The sequence below is a fragment of the Scyliorhinus torazame genome, chromosome 3 (genome assembly GCF_047496885.1).
Source record: "Scyliorhinus torazame isolate Kashiwa2021f chromosome 3, sScyTor2.1, whole genome shotgun sequence".
Lineage (NCBI taxonomy): Eukaryota > Metazoa > Chordata > Chondrichthyes > Carcharhiniformes > Scyliorhinidae > Scyliorhinus > Scyliorhinus torazame.
In genome coordinates, this window is record NC_092709.1 from 215,894,056 (window position 1) to 215,912,895 (window position 18,840).

Genomic DNA, 18,840 nt, shown 5'->3' on the forward strand with positions numbered 1-18,840 from the left:
CCTGCGGAGTATAAATCAGGTAACAAGGCACAAACTGACTCCAAAGCAAAGCAGAGTTAGTCTGTCCTCTAGGAAATCTCATTGCTCTTGATTCTGGGCTCTGAAACTATATTCGGACTTCATTCACATCATAATTTCACTTTTGCAAAGTGAATTGAAAGCAAAATGCTTCTACCCTGATGCTATAGTTACAGCATGTATATATCATTACTTGTCTTGACTTTAAAAAGGCCTAGGTTATTCCATTTTGCAATATTATCTCTGTTTGAGTAGAATTAATGTGCTATTCCTCATTCTAGTAATAACCAAAGTGGCCATCGGTATCACTAGAAGAACAGACCTTCATTTGTTTCTTTATGTGTAACAAGACAGGTCATGTTTAGTGTTGGCAAAAAACATTGCAACTAGATCACACTGAATATCATTTTATTCCATGTTTAATGCATCAGCAGCTGAAGTCTGCTCTTTAGTCCACATCAGGGTGTTTCTCTTCTTATAATGCGGAAATGACAATATTAACATCGGCATTAGAAGTGTAACATCCATGATGCCCTGAACCTGTCTTTAGTATATTGGGTTTTTTTTTTAATTTCCAAGGCTGAATCTTGCCATTCAAAAATGATTCACTTCTGGAAAGGAATGGTGCTTTTATAATTGTCAATGCGAAGTATTCCCTTTGAACACAAAGCATAAAATATTGATTTGATATCAGATGGCACACTCGTTGATTTAATTAAGGAGACTTATATCAAGTAAGAAAACTTATCAAATAAGTTCCATTATTTTCTTTCATGTCATACATGGACTAAGTCATTGTTGACAACAAATTGAATTAAGAGAAAACTGTTCAAAGTAGTAGTACCAAATGCCTCCACAACAATTACTTCGCACTTCAAAAATAGCACACAACAGGCCTGATTTAATCCATTCAAAATCCACCCACTTACAGAATTAAAATCGGCCTCAATATTTCCAATTATCTCTTCACAATTTAAGAGTATAGATGAAAAAGACTTGTGGGATATCAGTTATATTCTAGAGACTGAGCTAAGTTTTTACTTTGCTGCACATAAGTAACAACGGTAGCATGGTGGTTAGCACAATTGCTTCACAGCTCCAGGGTCCCAGGTTTGATTCCCGGCTTGGTTCACTGTCTGTGCGGAGTCTGCACGTTCTCCCCGTGTGTGCGTGGGTTTCCTCCGGGTGCTCCGGTTTCCTCCCACAGTCCAAAGATGTGCAGGTTAGGTGGATTGGTCATGCTAAAATTGCCCTTAGTGTCCAAAATTGCCCTTAGTGTCAGGTTACTGGGTTATGGGAATAGGGTAGAGGTGTGGGATTGGGTAGGGTGCTCTTTCAAAGAGCCGGTGCAGACTCGATGGGCCGAATGGCCTCCTTCTGCCTGTAAATTCTATGATTCTATGAACTGGGCCCAGGTGTGGACATGAATCGTATTCATGGGCTTTTTATTAAATATGCCCTTTGAATTTTGAAAAGAGGATCGACTAAAACTAATTTTGAAATAAATTATAGCTGATAGTGTGAAGCCATGATACTGATCTACATTGAGGATCTTGAACTTATTCTTCGGGAATATTTTTTTGATCCCAGCTCCAAAATTGAACGAGTCTTGCAAAACCAACATATTGGCCTCACATTTTACTAAAAGTAAAATTTATTTCATTTTAATTGAAAAAATAGCAAACTAATTCATATTTAAATTGATCCAAATGGATCAATCCCAATGTAAAACAAGATTTCTTGTTTAACTAGAATGCCTTATCAAAATAAAACCTAACCACTGGTGCAGGCCGCCAGTCCCCAGCCCGGGTAAATAGGTAGGGCAGTAAAAAAAAAACACCCACTAAATCCTAAAAGAAAGGTTAATATGGAGCTGATCAACCAGCATTGTGGTGACTCCATGGGCGTCATTCTCCGACCCCCTGCCGGGTCGGAGAATGGCCGTTGGCCGCCGTGAATCCCGCCCCCGCCCCCGCCGAAGTCTCCGGTACCGGAGATTGGGCGGGGGCAGGAATCGGGCCGCGCCGGTTGGCGGGACCCCCCCGCTGGATTCTCCGGCCTGGATGGGCCGAAGTCCCACCCAGAAATTGCCTGTCCCGCCGGCGTAAATCAAACCTGGTATTTACCGGCGGGACCAGGCGGCGTGGGCGGGCTCCGGGGTCCTGGAGGGGGGCGCGGGGCGATCTGACCCCGGGGGGTGCCCCCACGGTGGCCTGGCCCGCGATCAGGGCCCACCGATCCGCGGGCGGGCCTGTGCCGTGGGGGCACTCTTTCACTTCCGCCTCCGCTACAGCCTCCACCATGGCGGAGGCGGAAGAGACTCTCCCCACTGCGCATGCACGGGAAACTGACAGCGGCCGCTGACGCTACCGCGCATGCGCCGCATTTCCGCGCCAGCTGGCGGGGCAACAAACGCCATTTCCGCCAGCTGGCGGGGCGGAAATCCCTCCGCCGCCGGCCTAGCCCCTCAATGTTGGGGCTAGGCCGCCAAAGATGCGGAGCATTCCGCACCTTTGGGCCGGCGCGATGATCGTCTGATTGGCGCCGTGTTTGGCGCCAGTCGGCGGACATCGCGCCGTTGGGGGAGAATTTCGCCCCATGTACCAGGGGAAACATCAAAAAAAGGAACCAATCTTGTAAAAATATCAAATAATGGATATAATCACATAAAATTTGTTATTGTGAGAAATCAATAGAAGGTGTTAATGATTTGCATTTGAAAGCTACAAAATAATCAGGGTAAATTGAATAAGTTTTAGTTAAGCAATGAGTGGGAGAAAATCGGGAGCAACGAAGGTTGTAAAGGTAATTCAAAATAAAACAAAATAATTAATTCTTCTAAATGTAGCTTTACTGTTCTGAAATAATTTCTACCAAGCTTGTTGTGTGTAACATTCATACTGTTCGAGTTGGCATTGTTAGCACCACAAACACTGTAGGATGGATGAGGCTTTTCAATTTAGGTTTAAGCGTGAACATCTACAAATAGCAATAATCGATAAAATTTACCCAATAGTAAGTTGTGTAATGCTTAATATTATCAAGACCACATATCAGCAGAAAACAGTGTCAGGACCAAGTTAGCTAACTGCCACATTGATTTCATGAGTATCAGAACAGTTACTTTTAAATTTACCACAATATTTTCTTCAATAGAGCAGACTGACAACAGGACTCAGCAAAAGCACGTGGAACAGTTTAAAAATGAAATGAAATGAAAATCGCTAATTGTCACAAGTAGGCTTCAAATGAAGTTACTGTGAAAAGCCCCTAGTCGCCACATTCTGGAAAAATTAATCATCTTGCCCAAAATTAAAACACATTTATCCAAACCCTGTATAATCTCTATATCTGACACTTTAACTTTCCCTGATTAAAGTCGACGTTGTACTTAGAGTTTCCATTGGGCTTGAAATTTAGAAAACTAGGCCTGAGGATTGAGGCATTTCAAAAGCAAGTTGCATCCAGAATTGTACTATTGTGATTTTTTTACACTGCTTTTAAAATAATTGTACTGAAAGCCAACCCCGCCAACAAAACTGACCGCTCGTCTGATTGAATTAATCCGGACAAATTTTTGCCAAATGGGCGCCCTTAAGCAGGCTCTTAAAATTAAGGATGTTTTAGGTTCATGGGCAATAACAGACACATTTAACAGTCTTTAAGGATTAAAAAATATTCAATTTACTGTGAAAATGACTCATATATACCACTGAAACTCGTAAATGTTTCTGTCTTATGATCTAGGGCGTGATTCTCCCAAAAGGGAAAAAAGTCCCCTAGCGAGCGCATTTTGCCGTGTGTTTCCTAGCGCTCACAGTGTCAAGAAACACATGGCTATTCATTCAACGTGACTCGCGTTAAATAACGGGCCTGAATAAGGAACATGCAGCTGAGGCAGCGCATAGCTATGTTTTGTACAGTGGGGAGCTCCACTCGCTGGAACTCCCCATTGTAGCGAGATTTGGTATCAGCTGCCACATCAGATTTTAAATGACATCCCAATCTCTGAGGCCTCCAAAACCATCCCCGGCTTCCCCCTCCCAGCCCGAACACTGTATACCCCCCTCCAACACCCACGGCGGGCAACCCCGGCCCGATTGCGCATGCACAGAAAATGCCAGCTTGGCACACTGGCAGTGCCAACCTGGCACCCTGGCAGTGCCCCTGCCAGCTGGCAGTGCAACCTCAGCACCTTCGCAGTGCCAGGGTGGCACCCAGATGGCACTGCCAGGGTGCAAGGCTGACATTGCCAGGGAGCCAAACCTGCACCACCAGGGTGCCCAGGTGGCACCAGCAGTGCCACGGCAACACTCTGCCCACTCTCCAGTCCGGAGAATCCCTCGGGAATCCCCCGTGCGTGATCTACGCGGTGCGGGTAGGGGGCCATTGACAGAGGCCCCCCGCTATTCTCCGCGCAAAACTGGCTGAGTTCCCGACAGCGTGGTTCTAACCACACATCGGCCATCGGGAACCTCGGGTGGCGGCTGCGGTTTCAGTCCCGAGGGGGATCGATCACCATGGGGGGGCCTCACGGACAGCCAGGGGAGCGATCAGGCAGCACGGACCCCCGGGCGCGCGCAATCACGGGGGGGGGGGGGGGGGGGGGCTACATTTTTGATGACGGTCTGCAGTGCGAGTCCGCCGTGCCGCGGCCGCCGCTGTGCGCATGCGCGGACTCCCAACCGGAAGTGTGGGGCCCCGTATCTGCAGCCAGCGCTGCGAGGAGCCCTGCCAGCCCTGTAGGGAGGAGAATCGCTCAGGACTTTCTTAAGGAAAGTCCGGAGTGAAATGCCAGCATTTTTTTGAGAATCCAGCCCAATAAGACTTCATCCTTAATTGAGACAACAATTAGTGAAATTTTGTTTGGTGGAATTATTTGATTTACGTGGCAGTCCTCAGTAGGTTTTCCCACTATAATCAGTTGTTTGATATGGACCAGAATCCTCTGGCCATTGCAATTCATTTTTCCTGCAGGCAGTGTACCCCCGCCAGTGCGTTTCCCGGTGGAATGGGGTGGAAATCCCATTGGCAAGCGTCGGGGGTATAGAATCCCGTTGACAGTGAATGGTGTGTCACCAAGAAACACACGGCTGGGGGACTGGAGAATCCAGCCCATGATATCACTATTTGTATTTTTTTCGCATGATCCTCTTGTCATCCCTTAACTGACCCAAAGCTACATTCTCCATAGGTACATTTTTGGTGTAATTTTAATTGTGACCAGAGGCATACAATTAGAAGTAAGGATTAGACTTTTGAGAAAAGCTTATTAGATCCAGTGAATACAGTCGTTCTCAAATATCGAAACGTGGAGAGGGTACACGAGATGCAGGAGGCTAGCATAGCTGTCTTTCTATGTGTAATGGGGGCTAATGTTTTTAAAATATTTTTGTTCTAAGGCATTGGAAGTCTCATATTTTTGTTCTAAGGCATTGGATATCTCCCCGTGTCTGCGTGGGTTTCCTCTGGGTGCTCCGGTTTCCTCCCACAGTCCAAAGATGTGCAGGTTAGGTGGCTTGGCCATACTAAATTGCCCATAGTGTTCAAAAAGGTTAGGTGGGGTTACTGGGTTGTGGGGATAGGGTGGAGGTGTGAGCTTAGGTAGGTTGGTCTTTCCAGTGCAGACTCAAATGAGCCCAATGGCCTCCTGCACTGTAAATTCTATGATTAAATCTTGGTCATGCATGTTCATTACATGTGCTAAAATGTACTACAACCAGGCTTAGTAGAAATAGTTCAGGTGTGCTGCAGCAATATTCCTGCAGAATAATGTCCTGGTGTCTCAAGTTATCATTGCACTCTTAAGTATAAAAGATCCATAATTCAAGAGGGATATTAATGCAGTCCACTTCTCAATATTTGTCCTGATTGTCAAGATGATAGCAATGCACAGTTACTGTCATCTATCACATTATTTAATCTGTCCCGAGACCATTAATGAGAGAAATTCTATTTTTTCCAAAAAAAATAGTAAATAGTAATTGTTATTTAATTCTCACTAGTGCAAATATTGCCTTCAGGAATTGTAAAACTGTTATTAGAAATTGCTTTCATATTACATGGCTTTGAAGTTGAACACTTGCAGAACTCTGACAATTGGGGCTGGTTTAGCACAGGGCTAAATCGCTGGCTTTGAAAGCAGACCAAGGCAGGCCAGCAGCACGGTTCAATTCCCGTAACAGCCTCCCCGAACAGGCGCTGGAATGTGGCGACTAGGGGCTTTTCACAGTAACTTCGTTTGAAGCCTACTTGTGACAATAAGTGATTTTCATTTCATTTCATTAAATTAATTCCCCTTTGTCGCCTTTCCAACCAATATTAATCTAAATTGCACCAAGATATTTAGGGTAGGTCTTAACTTTACAAAATAGTGTAAAATGGATAAAAGTGTGCCAACAGCCCATTTTGTATCTGTCCTGAAATTTCAGCCGGAATTCTCTGTTCATCAGGATTCTCTTTTCCCACTGGTAGCGCACCCCCATCAATGGGATTCCCAGCAGCGTGGGGTGGCTTCAATGGGAAATCTCATTGACAAGCAGTGGGAAGAGAGAATCCCGCCACCAGTAAACAGCACGCTGCTAAGATATACGCAGCTGGAGAATCGGAGAATCCAGCCCTTAAGAGCTACGCCTTTATCTTTAAAAATCTAAATTAATGGGCATGGAATAAAATTAATCAAGTTGCTAATTCTTCACTTTCGCACCATTGATTATTATGGTATAAAATATTTTAGCCTGCAGCCAATCACTTGGGATCATAATTTGCTTTACCTCCAGTCTCATAAAGAACATAAGTGGACAAGCACTTGCTGAGCTAAAATAGCTTAAGTACCTACTGTACCAATGTCAAAATCTACATACACCAAGATACATGAAGAATCTACATTTATTTTCATTTTGTCCTTGTTTGAATAATTGCTAACTTCGGTATTCACAATATGTGGAGAACTGTAAATGTTTTTCAAATATTCAATGTCTCCCTATCTGGTAAATGTTTCAAAAATGGAGTTGGTTCACAACCAAATGTAAGAGTGGATCAGAAAAATATATCAAACAAGGCAATAAATAATCACTTCATCAACTCGCTAATAATTGCTCCTTTAAAAAATGGAGAACAGTGTAGTAATGGTGATGTGTCAACTATGAGTAAAATATACTTTCCGGGCTGCCATTCTACATAAGTATGAAACAAAAATACAATTTCAAACATAATAATGAACTAAATCCATCTCATTTTATCTAAAACAAGAAAAAATTTAATTCAACAAAAAGTTCTGTTAGATGACCTTATGGTATTACTCAATCCTAAAAAACGTAATCATGAAGATGATTGTTCTTTCATTTGTTAGATCTTAAGATGAAAGAAGACACTGTCGGTAAAACATTTTCAATACTTTAATTCCCTTTTTAAATGTGTACTGCATTCAGCACAGAACTGGAAAGGATTCTTTATAAAATAAAAAGAAACTGATGCTTCTCTCATGGTACAGTCAAGAGACATCTACATATAGATTATTATAGGTAATAAAAAATGTTCCTTGAAAGGAAAGTCTATGGATAGTACGTTTGTTGCATTATTGCAGTAATTACTGCTTGCATTGAGAGAACCCTCTGAGTGAATATTGGCACAGTTCATTTTGCGTTTTCTTATCTCATCTGTACATTTCTCAGTAAAAATAAACTCTGCTTAATAAATAATTATATAAAATAAATATATGTGATTTGAAATTGTATAAATACATCCATCCCAAAAGAACTGTAAAAAAGACTCCTGTCCAAAGTTGCCCGAAACTATGTAAGTTTAAGTTCTGCCCATCATTTTTTGATGGAAGTCATACCAATGTGCTAAACGTAATTCTTTCATTGTTCTGATACTCTGTGGTAAGAGTAAATAGTCGAGTGGTCTTCATATTGGATAGTTTAGGATGACGCTTTGCTCAATCTGCACCAAGCCCAGGTGGTGTTTTACGACAGTAACATGAAGGGGCATTTTTGTGGCACTGCAATGTCAACTTGCATCCCAGAGAGAAGGCACCAGCAGCACCATAGATTAAAGTCTATGATCAAAACATGCATCTTCCCTTCATCTGCTGCTATAATATAACATTACTGATGTTAGTAAATTGTGAACTCATAGTTTTAAGGTGTAAAATCCTGAAAAGGTAATTGCACATCTGAAGTGCTTCTCATTTGCAGAATCTAAGGCCACATCTCTGACTGGGCATCCTTTTCAATCCATTCTCCCAACTGCATGCAGCTGTAGGATGCTGTTGTTCTACGTCGTTGTTCCTGTGAAGATCAGGATAAATAATTCTTCTTCTTCAGATGTTGAACAGCTTCAACTATATCCTAATAAATCTCTATAGAGTTCAGGGACTTTCTCAGGATCCACGGGTCTTGGCAAGAAATGTGTAAACTTCTGATGTCTTTTGGATCTACTCCCATCTCTTGGAGATCCATCTTTATTGAGTGCAACAAAATACCGTCGTCCTGTGTCATTGTGTTTATACAGGTTCGAAGAATATGTGTTGTACCAATTTTCTTCAAATTGTTCTCTAAAGATGCATTCTGCTGTCAGTTTTTCCTAAAAGGAAAATAATAGCAAATTAAGACATGTAATATAACTGCAGGTAAATATTAGATTGAAATGCTAACTCTTTACAATTTTCTGCAAGATTATAGAAAAGATTAATTGCTGTATCTTGACCATGTTGACAAATTTACTTCAGTGATAATACATTAGTCATCCATTTAAATTAATGGACAGGAAATCAGACAGATTTCCATAAGGTATGCAATGCCCTTACTCAATTTTCCCCTATGTGCTGTACACAGGCAATGCAATATACCCAGGTGAAGTATCAGAAAGTTCTACCTCAATAAATATTTGCATTTTGAAAAGTAGAAAACCTGTAAGAAATACCTATTGGGGAACTGGGGAATGGTCGGTTGGGGTTGGGGGAGGAAGGGTGATCTCACCCGAAAGTGGGTGGATCGCTGACTCCTACTTTTAAAGATGCTGAAAAAGGCGTCTTGTAGTTAATTGCCCAGCAGGAATCCAGTCAACTAGCTAAGGGAAAGGTGGACAGTATGCCCAATCGGACCTATAGGCCAGGATGACTGGAGAGAGAGAGAGAGGTCAGGCCATGAACCAGAAGTCAATCAAAGCCACCTTTTTAAAGACACCCTGGCAAGGGTTGGTGGCATCCGCAGCAAAGGTATTCATTTTAAGGCAGTCGTTTTAATCAATAAGACTGTCCATTCAATCCATTGAACATTTGGAGTAGCAGCAGGTAAGACTTGTTTTAACATTGTGGTAGCCATTGTGTCAGCAATATAGCATTAAAGATCCATGCAAGGGGTGAAAGAACATTTGAGCACACCTATCCCATTCCCCTTATGAATGACAAGTGTTCAGAAGAAGACTACAATTACACCTTTAACTTTGTCTGCCTCTCAACAGAAGCGGTAAGGCCACTATATGTCTGGAAGAATGAAGGAAGAAGCTGTGGAAGGAGTGCAGACCCAAGACGGTCCCACAGTTTGATGATGACCAAAGCAGCCTGGAACGAGGTTACAACGGTAATCAGCAGCCATGGAATCATCCAAAGGACATGACTGCAGTTCTGTAAGAGGCTCAAATGCCTCTTATGATGATCTACCAGGGTGAGTGTGCAAACAATTTGCAGATTAACATATAAGGAAGAGTGTGAGGGTGTGTCAAGTATAGGATTGCTTAGTGGCTTGCCCAAGTGCACAAGGTGGCATGAGGCAGAAAGGCCCACTCTGCATGGCACCAGGGTATTCTGGGGGTGGTGGTGGGTTTATGACCTGCAACACCTGTTAGTTAGCAAGGAATGTTGCGAATTGTTGGCTGCCAATAAAGGAAATGTTCGGCACACAAATAAAAGCATGATTTTGTACAGCATATTCATTAGAATGTCCTTTTATATTTGTGGGAGAAGTGGGCACCTAATGCCAGGACAAGCCAACACAGCCATTTTCACCACTCTACAGGAGGAAGTGCGGAATCAGTGGAGTCTCAGAGTTGGGCGAGGTGAGGTTGGAGGACGGTCCGGGTGGTGAAATTCTAAGGTACAGATCTCTTTCCCACAAACAAAAGGCTGATGGAGGGATGGAAAGAAACTGGGCAAGTTAGTGGGGAGGTAGCCTTGATGGGCTTTATATTTGAAAGCTTGCAGAATTTGGGGACAATTGTGTGTCTCATTGTTGAATAGGCTGAAGTTTAAACCCTGGTTACCTTCTCTGAATGGCGCAAGTGTGTGTTTTTAGCAAGTGTGTCTCTGTGCAGTAATTTCAAATGATGTTGGTGCCCTTCAGACTCTTTGTTTGTTTCTCGCACAGGTAAACATTGCAGCTGAAGCCACCATTCCCTGATGGACCAAAGTTAGTACCTAAGGAGAAGGGCCTTAGCAGGTTCAGCATTGTATCCTTGCTATACAGCCAACACCAGCACAGCTACATGAACCTCGGTGGAATGCACGAGTCAGCCCAAATGAATCTACACACTGGTGAGAGCACATCACAGTCACAAGACCAGCTGTTGGAAATGGAGATGGAACAGGCCTTTGGAACCTGGAGGAGTGTTGGAGGGGACCTAGATGCTGAGCCTCAGACTGATGACAAGCGTCTGGGATCATACATCAGGTGGCAGATTCTGGATGACAGCGTGAGGTATATAGAGATGCGGCAATGATTCCAGGGGCATTGCATGTACTGGCACAGACTGTGGAGGAGTCCATCCAGGCCAAGAGCACTGCGATCATTTGCTCTTCAGAATGTATGGCTTCCTCCATTGAGAGACTGATGAATGTCATGGAGAGTCATGGTTTTTATTTGTTCATGGGATGTGGGCGTCGCTGGCTGGGCCAGCATTTATTGCCCATCCATAATTGCCCTGAACTGAATGGTTTGCGAGCCATTTCAGAAGGCAGTTAAAATTCAACCACTTGGAGTCTGGAGTCACATGTAGGCCAGAACAGGTAAGGATGGCAGACTTCCTTCCCTAAAGAGCACTAATAGACCCGATGCATTTTTACAATAAATCAATGATTTCATGGTCAACATTAGACGTTTAATTCCAGATTTCTTTTATTGAATTCAAATTTTAACATCTGCCATGGTGGAATTCGAACCCGGGTCTCCAGAGCATTACCCTGGGTCACTGTATTACTTGTCCAGTGGTAACACCACTACGCCATTGCAACGTATGTATTCTGACCTGTACTCCATCACCTCGTCTCTGAACTCCGGAGCCCAGAACCAAGGCAAGAGGGAAACAAGGCACCTGAATCTGTGGCCACACCCTGGTTCTTCTCAGGAAAGCAGGGAGGGATCAAATTGATATAATGGCGGTGGATGAGGATCCGCTGTTACTACCGGAGGGGCACCTCTGATGGAGACAGCCTCTCCTCCATCCGTCTATTATTGAACAAATATCTCAGAGTGCTATGGTGATAGATGAGCCTCCTGTCACTGGGCAGCCTTCTCAGCCTTCGGCCACCAGAGAGTGCCTATCAAAGTCACTCCAGGCAAAAGAGAATAACGGTAAGCAGCCTGTTTTCAGCATAACCACCAGTGATGCAGAAGCACCATGCTGGAGCACCCAGAAAAGATTTAGGAAAATACCATATTAGTCAGACATGGGTCCACATGGGTGATTGCTTTATTTTGTTAGTTCTGAAATTTCTTGATTTATTTTGCCAACAAGTTAATGTTCTGTGTAGCTGTAGCTCCTGCTGCATTAATGTTTAATGTTTGTGATGTGATGACTTTGGTTCGAATTGACGACATGCTTTTAAGGGATTTGTACCACTCTGATCAGTTTCATTTGGTATCTCTATATTGGTACAGGCACAGGCAGCCCTGGCACTGATGAGGTGGAGGTACCAAGAGATGGTGAGGGTGCCCAAAAGAGTCTAGTAGATCAAAATAGAGTCATAGAGTCATAGAATTTCCAGTGCAGAAGGATGCCATTCGGCCCATCGAGTCTGCACCAGCTCTTTGAAAGAGCACCCTATCCAAGCCCACACCTCCACCCTATCCCCGCAACCCAGTAACCCCACCCAACACTAAGGGCAATTTTGGACACTAAGGGCAATTTAGCTTGGCCAATCCACCTAACCTGCACATCTTTGGACTGTGGGAGGAAACCGGAGCACCCGGAGGAAACCCGCGCACACACGGGGAGAACGTGCAGACTCCACACATACAGTGACCCAAGCCGGGAATCGAACCTGGGATCCTGGAGCTGTGAAGCAATTGTGTTAACCACCATGCTACCGTGCTGCCCCACTGACTGCTCGTTAAATCTTCACATTAGTGGAGAATCTCACATCTCTCTGGCATCCAAAGCATCTTGAGCACCGAGTTGCACAGCTAGCTGGTATAGCACAGCCTCCCCATCACCAAACCCATCCCCAGATTTCTCATCAGCTGATGAGGCTCACTTCAGTCGACCCTCCTCCACCACATTTTCCTCTCTTTGGTACACCAGGTTGTGCAAGGCACAGCATACCATGACCATAAGTCAGAGTCGAGCAGGAGAGCATTGAAGAGCACCAGCTGAATCATCCAAACATTGATATCTCATTTTGAGCAGATCAATGATGGGCCTGGTTGAAGCATGGTTCTCATTGTACCTCCTGCCTGGCTTATCAGTGCATAATTTTCCAACTGGTGTCATGAGCTTGTCAACCAGAAGCTGCCCAAAGGTTCTGATGCACAGAATATTCCTGGTATTCGGGAAAGCCTGACGATATAGGCATCATGACTGTTGTCAGGATAGTGTGCACAGATCTACATTATCCTTTACCTATGTTCACGTACAAACTGCACATCGATGGAATGGTAACTTTTTCTGTTCACGAATGCCACTGGTTGTCCCAATGATGCTTTAATCGCTACATGTCTGCAATCTACAACCCATTTTGGGAATCCTGCAATGTCAGCAAACCTCTTACTCAGTCTGCTTGACTCGCATGAAATGTACTCATGGGCACAACTGGGCACATCTGTAAAAACGTTCATACAATGATGGACTACTGGTTGCGAAATACAACAAAGAACTCAGATGATGCCTGGAAGGACCCCGAGGTGAAAACTTTTCAGGCCATTGTTACCTTCAATACCACAGGGAATCAACCAACATAATTTAGTTGGGGCAATCTCTCCAACAAACATATTACACATTTTGATATGACTATCGCCCTGGAGAGACGCAATCTTCCCAGGTACTGGTTCTCTGATATTTGGATGTATGTCAATCTTTGCCAGTATATCTATTGGCAGGGTAGTGCCATTTTCGACATCCACCTGCCTGCTACTGCTGTCTGTCGTCTGCAGGTCCTTGTTCAGCAGCAGGTTCCGCAATTTCCTGGACCATGCTATCACCAACCAGCTTCCTTCCTCCTTCTTCTTCACCTTCTCCTCTCCTTCTTACTGAAGGAGGAGCCTCCTCCAAAGTGGAAAATACCCTTGGGGACAGTGATCGTAAAGGCCCAAACTGGGGTACAGAAAATTCACTTGGGACCTATCTCTTCCCTAATGTTCCATTGAAAGCTCAGAGTGATTATTAAAGTAACTTGTAACACTGGTAAATTCTTCCATCTTCACCAGCAGACTTTAAGTCAGCCATGGTCCCACTTTCAGCCTTTCTATTCACCTTTGAAATACATCCTCACACTTGGATAACTCCCTCTGAACATTTGTTCCATGAACCCACCGAGTATTGGCATGGGCAATGTGAAATCTCAGCCTATCAGACAGTGACAAAGCTTAGTTCTTCCAAAATATCAAGTGAGCTGACGATTTTGGCACCTGCCTGGCTTCATATCATCGGGGACTAGAGTGATGATGTCAGGTTAGCATCATGCCATCATGAGATTTCACATACGTACTCTGCAGTGGCAGTAGTGCCAATTTTGATATGTCAAATTCACCACGTTGTTGTAGTTATAGTGTCAACAGTGACCCCACCATGTTATTTTTGTTTTCTTTCCAAAAGTATGATTGTTAGTATGATTGTTAGGCTGCATTAATTTGTTGCGCCAAACCTTGTTCAATAACCAGGCAATTCTTCCAAAAACCTAACCACAATAATAAATCTATATTCAGTCATTAAATAAAAGCTAATTCATTTAGATAGTTTTATTCTTGTTTTTTGGAATGTAATATTTATGATGTGTTGAATAGACTGGTATAAAATGATCCATTCTTACATCAATATGCAATGCAAAATTAGATTTACTTCTTTAAAAAGGAAGGGTTTTTAATGGATCACACAGCACAGCACAGCCAGATGTTGCTGCAGGGAATTGTCATTTAGTCACCACCTGCTGGAGGTTAAGTCTACTACAGGAAAAAAGACATGTAGATAATAATTTGATTGTTAATAAATGAAAATATTGGGGCTTAGAATGAACTTTCCATTCTATGAATTATTTATGCACATGATCATTATTTATTTTTAGCCAGTATTTACTGCAATGGTCTCAATAAATTGTATTAATTTGCCAGCATTACTGTTACAACTGCAACAATATTCATCCCATTATGTTATCTAATTACTAGCAAGTTTTCCATTTTAATATGACAAGATTGGTGCATATTATTTTACCTTCATAATACCAAAGTAGTCGCCAATCAGGAAATGTAATTACAAAATGTACCGATCACTTTAACAATCCACTTCCTGCATTGGGTTCAATTCTGGCCTTGGGCGGCTGTCTGTGTGGTGTTTGCACTTTCTTCCCGGGTCTGTGTGGGTTTCTTCCGGGTGCTCCGGTTTCCTCCCACAGTCCAAAGATGTGCAGGTTAGATTGGCCATGCTAAATTGCCCCTTTAGGTTAAGGGGTTATTGGGAGAGGGCGTGGAAGTGGGCTTGGGTAGAACGCTCTTTCAGAGGGTTGGGGCATTCAGATGGGCTGAATGGCCTCCTTCTGCACTGTAGAGATTTTATGATTCTATGATTAATATTCCAGCTAGGTATATTTCTGTCATAACCTGGGTAGCATTTAATTGGAACAAAACATGCCAACAGCCCTTGTGTGGTCTCCTTGCAGTGGCAGTATTAGAAACTCAGTTTAGCTGCAGATGCCAACTCCACCTCCCTGTAATGTTCCCTAATCAGAGTCTCAGTTGTGATCCCCACTGAACCAAAGTGTTATTTTTGTTACTAGGATGATCTACACTTACTATCCATCTGAGCAAAATTGCTTAATTTGTATTAATTAGTATTGAATTTTCAAACCTGTTGACTTAAGTTTCATGACAGCTGGATTAAGAATGCAATGTACTCGGTACATAGTAAGATCCTTAAAACAGCAGTTATCTGATAGTTTGTTTCTGGATAGTTATATAACAAACTTAGAAATCAAAAGCCAAACTTGCAGTGGAAACATTGGCAGAGTACATATTGTGCCTTCTAAAACTTAAACTTTCTTTTTATTATATATCAGAATTCAAGCAACATTTTCAGGCCAGATTAATCCTAGTTGCCCAGGAATAATAGACCTTTCTATCCCCAGCAAGACACAATCTCCATTCAACAGGTACAAGACAAAGATGGAGAATTTAAAAATCATATTTAATAAATATACAATTGCTTATTTTGATGTTTTTGAAGATATTTGAGAAACTAACATAAATATGTTTTAATGCAAACTAACGACTGAATAACCATAGCTTTAAACAAAAACAATGAGCATGAACACAGACGCTCCTCTACATTACTCCAGTATTTATTGCTTAACTCAAAAGTGATATAAACTAAGATTTTGGGATATGCAACAATATAAATCACGATGCTTGTTGACGAATAGTTCTCTGGTCCTCTTGTATTCTCCCTCTAATACAACTACTTTAAATCTTTCAGCAACTATAAGCAGCAACTATAGCACCGGGTAAAGTGTGTTGCGCTTTTATGGTATTACGATACAGTATAACTGGTACAAGGATTGTCACAAAATGTTCACACTCCAATATTTGAGTTTTTCCTGGTGCAATGTTTTCGGGCCAGTTTGAATACATAGCATTACTTACCGAGCCATACAGTTCTCCTTTATCGTTCATTCCCAGGTACAGACCACTGTCCACTCCCCTAATGCTGACCAACCCCACAGCTATACTGATGAACTCCAGAATCCCTAGAAAACAGAGTGAGGAAAGGCTTAACAATTTGCATTTCAAAGTCATTTTGAATAAGTTTTTTTTAAATGAAAAGACGATGGCGCGTTCTGCTGCAATATTTCTGAATTGTACTAACACATCGGAACAATGGTCAGAGGGGGATAGCACTGTATTGTGTGCTCAATAACACAAACAACGGTTTCTTGAAGTGGTTGTATAATTCTGGGATTATAACGTGACCGGCATAGTCTCGCGAAGTTCCGCAGGCGCCTGCCAAAAAGCGAAGATGCTTTGGGCACCATTCCATATCGCTCCCTTGATAACTCCGGAGTTCAACACGGCAGGAAGGGGAGTTTCATTTAGGATTTTTACAAGAAGACGCCGGACAAAAAAATGTCCGAATTCTAAACTCATGCCCATGCTGCTTCCCGGGCCAATTCAAGTTGGAGAATCTCCCAACTCTGGGAACTATCCGTGACATTAGTTCAGGTGTCTGTGGGCTGAGTGCGAAAGGGGATACATATATCGCGGATACGTTATTCTGGTTCGAATCCAAAGATTAAGCATTCAGGTGCTAGGTCCGCAGTGCATGGCCTGTTCCGATCGGTATTTGAGAGGCTGGGGGAATGCGAGCAGTGATCTCACGCCCGTGGCTCTGCACCGCTCTCATTTAACACGTTTCGCAGCATTTTTCCAAATATTGAACGCTGTGCAGTGTCCTCGCCTGCGCCGCTGAGGATCGCTCCATTGTGAAATATAAACCCGCTCCCTCTATTCCAATTCTGCAAACAGGGCGTTCATTTTGTACTGAATTAGGGGATCTTATCATTTTTTAAAAAAATTTTCATTGACTCAACGTCATTGCCACACGGCGTGGTGAAGATATTGCGTGTAGCTCAGACGTTTGTGGAATCATTGCTGTTTGAAAGTGTGATTCATCTCCTGTCCAGACCACATCAGTCAGATGGGGAATAAGGGCAGAATCAAAGTGAGGCGTTTAGAATTGCTCAATTTGTTTGATGTCCTGAAAGTCTGAATTATATCTCTGCACTGATGTCGTGACCTCAGAAAGTTGTTTAAATGACAAGCAAAAGTGACAAGCAAAAGTAAAAAAGGTTATTATGATTATTAACTTATTTGATGACCGTCCCAGAACCCCCAAACCCCCTCCTAAAATAAAAGTAACAGTATTCAATTTGGGGGCACATATTTGTATCGGACAGGGCAAGTGTTTCAATGATATTCATCCATTTCTCCGGCCTTTGTAACAGACTGAGAATTGCAGGGGAACGGCAGGGCAGTAGCACTAAGAAGTCACGATGCTCATTCGGAGAGCTGGTGCAGAGACGATGGGCCAAATGCCCCCCTTCTGCACCGTAACTATTCTGTGAATCTGAATTCTAACATGAAGCATAAATCAAAATAATACAACCGAGTGGAAACACATATCTAAATCTGCAAATATTCATCCAGGTATTTTAATACCCACAAAACCCGTGGAAATCACCAACGATTAATGTATTCCTGCAAAGTGCACTGATGCATAAAGAACTAGCAGCAACCAGTTGACTAAAAACAGAGCGGAGATGCCAGCAGAGTGACAAACCCGAAGCAATTTGGATAAATGTCTTTCTGATTGGGATCGGAATAAACCAGTCTTTTGCGTTTCTATATTTAGTAACACACGTAAAGTTTAGTGCAGAAGGAAAATTGACGAAGATACAGATGTGTTGTCTTTTTTTTTAAAGGCATACCTACCGAATCGGCTGTGGTCCTGCCTGGTCCCCTGCACTATTCCACCTGGAAGGATTTCCAAATGAAAGCCAGTCCTGCAGTAGAGCTGCCTCCTTCGCAGAATTCCCTGCAGATGCACTAAGTCCGTGCTGGTGCTCCGCGATAACCTGCTTTCGGTCTGGGCGAGGTGATCGCTCAGCAAGACCGGGGCGTCCGCCGCAGGGAGAAAGAATGGAGCCGCCATGTGCCCAGCGTCCAGACCCACCAAGTAGCTCCCGATGTCGGCTAACGGAGCCATGCTGAGTCGCTGACCACAACCAAGAAAACTGTCCACGGCTAAAGTAGAAAACGGGGGGGGGGGGGGGGGGACACACAAAAATAAAACAAGGATCACCCAATGAAAGGTTACGACCCTGACAATTTGGTTTTCACTGAGTATTCCACTGCCTATTCCATGCTCTTTAAAGCGCGGAGGCTTAGCGCCGGAACGAACATATTCTAGTTTGGTGCTGTTATGAAACGGATCAGATTAGCCGACTGTTTATATACACACCGTATGTAAATAAGCCCTCTGGGTATATGCTAATAAACTCGTCTCATTCAGATGGCCAAAGTTTGTATTTATTTACTGTCAACTGCAGGCCACAAGACAACGAAATCTTACACAACGTTCAACAGACTAACAAGATCACTGGGATATTGACAATGCACAAAGGAATAATAAGCTGCACTCAGAATCTCCATTCTCACGAATTTGGTGCTGAAAGCCGTTGGGAAGTCTTCTCTTACCTTTTGCTCAAGATGATAATATATTCGAGTTATTTCCCTGGTCTAAGACATGCATTTTATATAAACTTCGGGCAGTTTGATTTAATAAGTACTGCTTGATGTGTGTGCATTACGTGGAACAGGTGCAAGGGACGGTACAAGTGGAGGC

At 43.1% G+C, this 18,840-nt stretch overlaps 1 protein-coding gene across 1 annotated transcript; it reads right to left on the bottom strand.

The window, feature by feature from the left end:
• Window positions 1-7,429: 7,429 nt before the first annotated feature.
• LOC140408935 (fibroblast growth factor 9-like) lies at window positions 7,430-18,399 on the bottom strand. Its single transcript, XM_072496840.1, has 3 exons — window positions 17,928-18,399; window positions 16,083-16,186; window positions 7,430-8,604 (listed from the first exon to the last, which is right to left on the bottom strand). Exons 1-3 carry the CDS (start codon window positions 18,199-18,201, stop codon window positions 8,359-8,361), a joined length of 624 nt encoding a protein of 207 aa, XP_072352941.1. The 5' UTR covers window positions 18,202-18,399; the 3' UTR covers window positions 7,430-8,358.
• Window positions 18,400-18,840: the final 441 nt, after the last annotated feature.